Source organism: Equus quagga, chromosome 5 (genome assembly GCF_021613505.1).
Source record: "Equus quagga isolate Etosha38 chromosome 5, UCLA_HA_Equagga_1.0, whole genome shotgun sequence".
Classification (NCBI taxonomy): Eukaryota; Metazoa; Chordata; class Mammalia; order Perissodactyla; family Equidae; genus Equus; species Equus quagga.
In genome coordinates this window covers 55,003,019-55,013,321 of record NC_060271.1, presented here as the reverse complement: position 1 = coordinate 55,013,321, position 10,303 = coordinate 55,003,019, and the positions used below count along the sequence as shown (strand labels likewise).

General features: G+C 37.9%; 1 protein-coding gene across 1 annotated transcript in view; it reads left to right on the top strand.

Moving 5' to 3' along the window:
• Positions 1 to 618: 618 nt before the first annotated feature.
• TMEM182 (transmembrane protein 182) overlaps positions 619 to 10,303 on the top strand; it is a 49,401-nt gene continuing 39,716 nt past the window's right edge. The window contains exons 1-3 of the mRNA XM_046660277.1: positions 619 to 894; positions 1,133 to 1,232; positions 3,025 to 3,123. Of these exons, the coding sequence (XP_046516233.1) occupies positions 763 to 894; positions 1,133 to 1,232; positions 3,025 to 3,123 (331 nt within the window). The 5' untranslated portion in view covers positions 619 to 762. The remainder of the gene's footprint in view (positions 895 to 1,132; positions 1,233 to 3,024; positions 3,124 to 10,303) is intronic.

Below are 10,303 nucleotides of genomic sequence, written 5' to 3'. Positions count from 1 at the left end.
CTGCTGTAGAAAGAGCTGTTTTTATGTCAATAGGGTATGCTGCATAAAAGTGTGTTTTTATATTTTAAATAATTTATGTTATTATATTCTTGATCTTTTAAGTACACATCTGAATGTCTGGGTTGTAAACCCGAACTGTACTCAGTGTTATGTTAGACCATTTGACCCATAAATTATTTTCTGTCCCAAAAATGTCCAAAAGGAATTTAAAAATTAATTGTAACTTCAATTGTATTCACGAGAAGTCTTTGTGGTTCTGTTTGGCCATGATTTATATATCTTCAAAGAGAGTCTTAAGTGTCTTTGGGGTTGTAATCGTCATTCTAGACTAAAAGGAGCTTGTTCAGACACTTAAGGCTTTGGGCCAATACTGTCAATGACTTCATACCATTTCGTCTTCTTTCCACTTCTATGGATTACCCAGAGCAATAATGATAATTCTAGCCAGCTCCTGATCCTCTCTCTACTGCCAGGGGAAGGTCAGCTATTTTTTGATCCCCAAGGGAGAGAGACAGCTCCTCCATCAGTATCCTAAAATAGCCGGCCATTCTCAGCTGCTGGGCTGGAGTGCCTCCAGGGGAGAGTACAGGGAGTACAGATCCCCCCGCGGGAGCCAGGGAGACGCCACCAACACACCAGCTGGGAGAGGCTTCTCAAGAAGATTCCGCCCGCTCAAAAAGTTTTATGTATTTTTGGTTGAGAAGCTAGGTGTCTGCCATTTTTAAATTCTTGTTTATTTAAAGGGAAACCAGTGACTTGAAAATGAGACTAAATATCGCCATCTTCTTTGGGGCTCTCTTTGGTGCTTTGGGAGTTTTACTCTTTTTGGTGGCTTTTGGATCGGATTATTGGCTTCTTGCGACTGAAGTGGGGAAGTGTTCAGGTGAACAGAATGTGCGTTTCTTCTTCAAAATATTGATGTGTTTGTTACTGATGACGATGGCCTTATATATCTTCTTGAAATCAGAGAATAGTAATGGAGTGTCTGTTTCTTCATAGAAGACGTTTGTAGAAAGCTATTGATCCTCAGTATTTGAGATAAAATACATTGCTTAAAAAATCTCCTGGATGTAATAGTCTAGATTACGTTCCTTGCCTTGACAGCAAGTTACTTCGTTTGTGTTCTGTGCAGATAGAGAACGTCACCTTCCACCATGAAGGCTTCTTCTGGAGATGCTGGTTTAATGGGATTGTGGAAGGGAATGATTCCAATATCTGGAAGTTCTGGTACAGTAAGTACAGTTTAGCTTTATTTTCCTTCTTCTCTTTAAAGTACAAATGAACAACTTCTTGTTTAGTACATGTCACTTACAAAATAGGATTGAGTTCTTAGCGATAGAATCTCAGTAGGATGTCTTCAAAAGGTTCATGAAGTGATTCCTTTTCAGAAAGTAGAAATGGCTATAGAAATAATTATTTTATTCTAACATAAAATAGGAGTCTGGATATTTATGGCAAAACTGAGTTATCTGCTGTTTCCTTGCTCATATTTAAAATACACTAACCCTAACAAACAAAACAGATGTATGCATGGTAGTATTTTCGAGTGTCTGGTGTTGCTGTGTTGCAAGCAAATGTTTTAGGTTTTTTGGCTATAAACCCCTGAAAGCTCAAATTTAAAAATCAAGAAATAGAGATGTATTATTTCATATTCATGGCTTCAAAGTTAAAAAAAAGTCTTTTTTATAATGGAACTTAATTACCAGCAGTGGTAGATGAAAGCTTGCTCTCTTTGGGCTGAAACCAAGTTTGTGGGCAATATCAAGAAATGCCTTGCTTTTGATGTTTACATCTTCTCGTAGAAACTTTGAAGTTCTTTTTTGAAATAGAATGGGTTTTAAAAATATGATATGTTCTTTCAACTTATTTCCTATATTGTATTAATCTTTGAAAATCTATTTATTGAAAATAGCTAGCCTTTATCTTATTGCATCCAACGACGAAAGAACTGTTTATTACCCTAAAGTTTATTGTGGGTTGAAAGAATTAGTCTCCTTATCAAATACTCCTGTGGTAAATCAAAGAACGGTATTTACACAAAAGTCAAGATTATGGGAATATATAGTAAAAATATCTCTCAGAAGACTTAAGTCAGCTGGTGCAAGTTGGCATATGTAGAAGGAACAAAGTAACTATAAAATGACGTTGAGATGAATACGTGATAGACTATCTTAGAGTCATTTTGGGGAGGAGAATAAGCATGCAGTCTGCCAATGAAAATTATTTAGTCTTTGGTGAAGTAGAGTAAGTCAGACTGTGCAAGAGGAAGATTTTGCCAAGGACTTAGAGAAAGGAAGAATAGTTCACTCCTCCTTAAAATGTACACAATGAAATCTTCAAGTTTTCAAACAACATAAAGGTTCTCTCTTGTGGTTTCTTCAAATGCTAAAAATGTATTTGAATTATTAACTTGTATGATGTATCATGTATCTTTTCCCTAAAAATAGAATATAGAAGAAATTTTATATTAATTGGAACGGGTCAAATTTAAATCTAAGTTTTTTAGATTTTGAATACGATTATTTTTTGAATACTCACTAAGTGCTGGGCATTATGTTAGGAACTGTGGAGTATGGTTGTGAAAACAAATGAAACTTGGTGCCTTCAGTTTTAAGGTGATGTTAAGGGAACTCTCTGCACTTAATTACGTCATGAGCTGGATGTTTTGGATGCGTCCCCTTTCCAGATCTCCTGTACCCCTCAGTGTGAGTTTGTTAAGGAAGTCTTACCCCTCCCTCGAGAATTCTCTGAATTTGTTGATCTAACTGGTGGTTTTATTTAGGTTTGCTGCTTTACTTATAGTCTACTAATTGTAAATGGTAATCACATCTAAAAAGTACCTTCACAGCAACATCTAGCCGAGTGTTTGACCAAACAACTAGGCACCGTGATCTAACCAAGTTGATACATAAAATTAACCATCTTAGAATTTGTGTATCCCCCAGATCCCATATCTCTGTTCTATTAGGACCAAAGGTCTTCACTTAGCTTCCAGTAATACCATCGTTTTGGTCTCCTTCCTAGCCAACCAGCCACCATCGAAGAACTGCACACACGCTTACCTGTCGCCATATCCCTTCCTGAGAGGCGAGCACAATTCGACCTCCTACGACTCTGCAGTGAGTAAGTACTCTCAAAATGTCTGAGAGGGACTTGTCTTTCTGAAACGTGCCCACCACAAAATTTTTGTGGGCAACGAAAAATAGTTTAATGTCTATAATTTCAACATTTTCTCTGATATCAATCTGTTATGTATGAAAAAATAGGATATCATTTTTAACACACCATTTATAATTCTGATAGAATATAACTTTGGTCTAAAAGTAAAGCCTTTCTAATTTAGTTGCTACTTATAGAGATAATTTTTTAAAAGTGTGTTTTCTGATAGGGAAATAGTGATCCTCTTTAGGAAAAACTGCTTCTTAAGGGTTTAACTGACCTAAAACTAGTTTTACTTGAAAATATTGTAATATACACCCTGCTTTTAAAACATTTTTTTTGCAATTGTTATGCATGAGAATATGATTATGCTTCTGTGTTTCTACAAAATGACTGAACTTTGTTGTGTGTGATTTGCCACAGAAGGTTAGGCAGAGGTCATTGACTCAGGGTCAGGATTACCTAGCTTCTTTTGTATTTTCATACTATTTGTTCCACAAAAAGTATACAAACTGAGTTTCCATGGGAAGTACAAAATATGTAGTACATAAATCCAGTTTTATAGAAAGTACATAAGCTCTGTGTGTCAACTTAATTCTCAGCTGGTCATGAAATTTTAAATAAAGGGTGTTTATCCCAATCTTAAAACCAAAGATTTGTATAGAATTTACCAATGACATAAACAGAGCAAAAAAATATTTGTGTTTCAAAGAGAATATCTAATATGTTTAATGTTCTGAATAAACTTATATTAGTCAGGATTCTCCAGAGTCAATAGGAGATATATAGGAGGGAGCAGGGGGGAGAGAGAGGGAGACAAAGAAATGGCTTGATTGCTTGATGGAGGGAGAGATTTTAAGGAATTGGATTATGGGATTGTGGAGGCTGGCAAGTCTGAAATCTGTAGGGTAAGCCTGCAGGCTGGAGATTCAGATAAAAGTGATATTGTGGTCTTGCGTCTGAAGACTGGAAACTCTGGTAGACTTTCTATGTTGTAGTCTTCAGGAGAATTGCTTTTTCTTCAGGAAACCTTACTCTTTGCTCTTAAGGCCTTCAACTGGTTGGATGAGGCCGACCCCATTGTGGCGGATAATCTGTTTTACTTTCAGTCCACTAATTATAAATGCTATGCACATCTGAAAAGGTCCTTTACAGCAACATCTAGACAAGTGTTTGACCAAACAACTAGGCACCATAGTCTAACCAAGTTGGTACATAAAATTAACCATCACAGAACTTAACGAGTCTTTACATCATTCATCCATTTTTTCATCTTTTTGTAAAATATGTATTTCCACACATTATAATTTTGTCTTAAGTTTGTTAAAGAATATAGCATTTACTTATATTCCATCATTAACATGACATTTTCTGGAGTGGATGTGGGCTCTGGATAGGAAAAGTGGTGAGCTGACACACACCTCTGCCTGTCCACCAGCATTGCTTGTGCTCAGAAGGACTGCGGCTGTTGGTCTTGAAAATGTGTGTCGTGTGGATACTCTTTCCCATTAAAAACTGCGTGAAGCATCTCATTCACATTTGTCGGAACCTCGTGCGTCATGTATCATGTGGAACTTCTCACTGATAAGAGAAGAGATGGCATAGGAAAGAGTAAGATAAACCACTTTATATCACTAAAAGTTACAGAAAAGATATCCTATCCTGACATTCTTACTTTCATAAAATGAACTAAGAAGTAGTGCAAGGTTGGCTTTCCAGAAGATGAGGTATTTGCATAAATATTAGCATTGTTGTTGTGGATGTTCATGTGTTGAGGTCCTGCGATGAGATAGGTATTGTGGGCACTGTATGTTTTCAAATGAACCTACCTATTTGAAAAGTCTGCTCCTCAAGGAGAGAGTGAAGAACATGAAAAACAAGGTAACATAATCTATGCGTAATAATCATAAGAGCGATGGATAGTAAATGCATGTCATAAAAATTCTACTGCAGTTACATTTAGAATTATTTTGTAGCACTGCGTATAATTGTGTCAATTTTTGGATCTAGTGACAAAAACATATTCTAATTTCTTTTAAATTATCAAACTCCTCTTTGGCACACATGTTGTAACATTCACTTTAAGCCACTTTATCAAACACTGTAAGTAGAAATGACTGAGATAGGAAGAGGTATGTCACACAACAGAAATAGTATATACACATTTCATTTATCTTTAAAATAATGTATAATGATATCTGATGTTATATTTGGGTGATTTTTTTTTTTATTGTTTCCGTTATCCAAAAGAAGGGCGTAGATGTCATCAAAGGATTCTACCTGACTGAAAATGTGTGTTTCCTAGTCAAGGAGGCCGCATAGGCCTTCCTAGACCTCAGACTTCACGTAGCTTCATAATTATCAGGCGTTATACATTTGCCAGTTTATCTTGGGTAAATTCAAAGTGTTGTTTGTAAAATCTGATGTATCCTGGCCTGGCAAATTATTGGTAAAATGTCTTTGTGTTCTCTTGAGTTTTTACAATTACAATTAACCAAAATTGAAATCAGTAAGAATAATATAGTGTACGTGATTTTTCTGGAAAAAACTATTTTACAATCATTGGATGCTAGTGATGAAATTATTCCATTTCATAATGTGGAAACTGAGCCTCAGAGAGACCGTCTGCCTCTGTTGTCACACAGCTGATCATTGGCAGAACTAATACAAAGGGCCAAGTTTCCAGATTTTTTATTGATAATGTTATAAAGTAAAGTGAATGGAAAGGCTAATTTTAATGCTTACTATTAAATCTTTTTAAGTATAAATCTTTTACTTGAATCTCAACAAAAGAATGGGGATTTACTTTGGATTTAAACACATTAAAATTGAGTTGATGGTGGAACACTAGTTTGAAATAAATAATTCAATAAGTAGCTTGATGTGCAAAACTGACTTTCCTGAAAGACATGAATTAGCACAGCAGATACTGATGAGGAAATGCAGAGGTAGTTTTTGATATCAGACATAATCTTAAGAAAAAAATAATCATGGGAAATAACCTGGTAAAATATGAGTTATACTTAGCGGGAGAGGGAAAGAAGCAAAGACAGTTCACAAAGGAGAAAGAGAAAGAAGCCTTGAGAAGCAAGCTGATTAGCAAGCTGGTGTGCTGTCAAAGGGGCTGGTGGAGGAGAAAGTCTGGGGAAGGAGGTGGTGGTCCTCAATGATAAGTGCAGAATGAGTGAGAATGAGAAGGGAGAAGAAGGAATTGGATATTACACTGATAATGCAAAAGTCCTGGTGGCCCCGCCAGCTTCCTCCCCATAACTGCTCAGCTATAGAGGCCCCAAAGGGCAGCTCTTTCCAGGCGCCTCCTTCTAAATCTAAGCCCGCATGCCCTGCTGATCTGACTTGAGATAATCAGACCTTCTGCTCTGTGTCCCACTTTTGCTCACTGCCTATTTCCTCGGATTGGACCTGAGGGCCCTGGCCTCTTTTCCTGGCAACGCTCTTCCTCTCCCAGGAAACCATTCCATTTTCCTGCACATTCTGTTGCCACTGATCCTCCTGAGAGTCAAGCCCTACCCAGGTTTCCTCATCCTTGTCATCACAGGAGAGGAGAGGTCAGGAAGCAATGATCCTCGTAAAGGGGTGGAGCAACAGAATGATGGGAATGTGAAACCTCACACTGGCTGTTTAGGGAGTGGGCCATGAGGAAGTTGAGACCTTTGCAATTAGCCAACACTTGGACTTGGAATAGCTACCGAGCCATTCCAAGAGCACAGCATTACAGAGTCCAAAGTCCTCACAAAAACAGTCAGGTGCACACACAAAATCTTGCTTTACTATACTAGCGAAATAAAATATAAAAATGAATGCCCTTATATTGAACAGTTTTAAACAGCATGGAAATGAATTGAGATTTGAGTCTAGAGTTAATATAAATATAAATCCTTAAATAATTGAGGCGACATATCAACATGTCACAAGTATCTAATCTTCTTGGGACAACCGCCCCCCTCCCCAAACTTACAGATCAATTATACTGATGTAGCTGGATCTTATATACCATTTTTTTGTGTGGTCCTATATGTTAATTCTGGACATTGTCTTGAATTTCCCAGATAGTTTTAAACAATTCTGCTCTGCTTTAGTCGTGTAGAAAAAAATCATACCCTGCAAAATTTAATGGAAAATACGATTCAATCTCTCTTTTTTTTGTCATAAATTTCAAGGGCCTAGATATTTGGAAATACCTTAACATCCGCTTAGTTTCCTACTATTCATTCAGACGTTTGGGATCACACAGCCATGACCGAAGATGTTACAGGGTGGCTGCCATCCCGATTTCTGGCTGATGTTTCCTCTGCGAGCCCAGCGTAGGCTCCCTTGTGCTCAGGCTGGAGTGCCACCCTCAGGAAGCTTGCTCAGCTTTCACATGCTGCAACTCATGAGGAGACAGTTGGCTTTTCAGTTCCAGGACCCAACATCAAAGCTGTGACTAAATATCAGTTTTTCACTGATACCGTATACTCTCTACAATTTATTCATGGGCATCTAAGGATTGGTTGGCAGTTTAGGTAACATCCCTCCAGTAATGAGGGGGATAGCTTTCTGTAAACAAAGCTGTATGGTTATCGACAATGGTGTAGCTCGACTTCCCCTCACAGAAGTCAGGCTCCAACCTCTACAGAGGGTGCTGGTGATGTCTATGCAAATGTCAGCCACACTCAGAAGCAGAAATCTCCTCTAATGATAGGGAACCTCCTGGTGCTCTAGACCAGGGATTCTCAGCCTCGGCACTATTGACATTTTGGGCTAGATAATTCTTTGTTGTGGGACTGTCTATTGTAGAATGTTTAGTCGCATCCCTAGCCTTTACCCGCTAGATGCCGGTAGTACCACTCAGTTGTGACAATCAAAACTGTCTCCAAATATTGCCACATGTCCTGGGATGGGTGGGAACAAAATCACCTCAGATGAGAACCACAGGGATAGTCTAGACATTCATTCCCAACACTTCTGACCAGGGCCAAGCTCTTCTTTGAAGTTATACTCGTACTGCCTACACTCTGTGCACAGCTCCAGTTCTGGACCCCAGAACACATAAATAATAGGTAAATTCCTTCCACCTTCTTTCACGCAGATTATTTAAGCCAAAAAGGAGCAAGGAGCTCACCTAGACCTCTCTTATCTCTAAACATTATGGCTTCTGCCCCATGCTTCAGATCTTTTCTCAGAAGAGAGAATTAACTAGATTTGAGGAAGAAAATTATTGTGTGCCTACTGTATGTTGGGCACTGTTCTGAGTGCTTCAGAATAGCCCTAAATTCTTGTCCTCATTGAGCTTTCATATAGTGGGAAGGCAGAAAATAAAGAAAATAGGTCCATCAAGTACTTGGAGAGAAATAAAAGGGGAGAGGAGTGTATAGAGGGATCTCAATATTAAACGGGGTGACCAGGGAGGCCTGGAAGGTGATGTCTGTTTTGAGTTGGACAGCGCGGGGTTGAGTGGGGTTCTGCCATCCAGCTAAACTGTCTTGGTTCCCTAATCCATCTTTTGGGGACTAGATGGATGCTGTACGGAGAGTGCTGGGCACAGGGACTAGCTCTTGGTAAAGTTTCTATGGGAGTTACAAGCTGGGCTTTCAGGCAGCCTGTCTGTGTTCACTACTTGCAGCCACCACTCCCTGGCTCTGCTTCTTGAGCTCCACAAAATTCACTCCACTCGTTTGTAAAAGGAAGATAAGTATAGCATCAACCTCATACAGTTGTTAATAGATAATAGTACAAACGCTTAGCAGAGTGGTTGCCATGTAGCTGGTATTCAATAAATGTCAGCTATTCCTATGGCGCAATACACCAACTTAGAGTGCCCAAAGTAAGTCATCATCAGGACGCATGAATTCATCATAGCTTCTTCCTAGTGAAATGCTGCCTGTTGTCTGAAGTGTGTGTGTGTGTGTGTGTGTGTGTAGCCGCATCGAGTATTTTTCAGTTTCTGGCAAAGAGTAAGCACTTGATAAATAATGTTCATTATCAGTATAATGATCACCATCATCCTACTACATGATAGTTAATATTACCATCTATACTGGCCAGGATTTACCACTATTTGCCTGGTAATATTGATTAAAATTCACTCAATAAATATTTATTAAGCACGTACTATGTCCAGACACTGCTCTAGGTTCTGGGGAACAGCAGTGAGCCAAACAGATGGAAATCCCTGCCCTCGTGGGGCTGCCATTCCAGTGAGGGGAGTCAGACAAAGCAAAATCAAACAGGTCAATTATATAATACATTGGAAAATGACAAGTGCTCCAGAGACACATAAAACATGGAAGGATGTTTCTCTCTATTCCTAGTTTCCTGACAGTTTTTGTCATGAACGGATGTTGAAGTCTGTTAAATGTTTTTTTCTGCATCATTGATATGATCACAAGATTATTCTTCTTTAGCATGTTAATATCATGTATTACATTTATTGATTTTCAAATATTGAACCAGCCTTTTATCCTTGGAATAAACCCCACATTGTCATGATGTATAATTCTTTTTATATATTGCTGAATTCTATTTGTTAATATTTTGTTAAGGGTTTCTGCACGTATCTTCATGAAGGATATTGGTCTGTAGTTTTCGTCTTTTGTACTATCTTTCTCTGGGTTTAGATCGGGGTAGTAATGATTTCATCAAGTGAACTAGGAAGTATCCTCTCTTCTATTTTCGGGAAGACATTGTGGAGAATTGGTGTTAATTCTTCTTTACATGTAAATGTTTTGTAGAATTCACCAGTGAAACCATCTGGGCCAGATTTAACTTTCAGAGAATTATGTGTTTAATATATATGAATTGAATTCTAATAGTTTGTGTTTTTCTAAGAATTAATCCGTTTCATCTAAGCTGTCAAATTTATGTGTATAGAGGTGTTCATAATATTCCCTTATTATCCTTTTTATGTATGCAGTATCTGTGGTGATAGCCCCTGTTTCTTTCCTGATGTTGGTAATTTATGTCTTATTTTTTGTCAGTATTGTTAGGGGCTTGTTAATTTTATGAACTTTCAAAGATCCTGCTTTCTTTTCATTGTTTTTTTCTATTAGTTTTCTGTTTTGAATTTCGTTTATTTTTGCTCTGATCTTTATTATTTCCTTTGTTCTGCTTGCTTTAGGTTTATCTTGCTCTTCTTTTCGTAGTT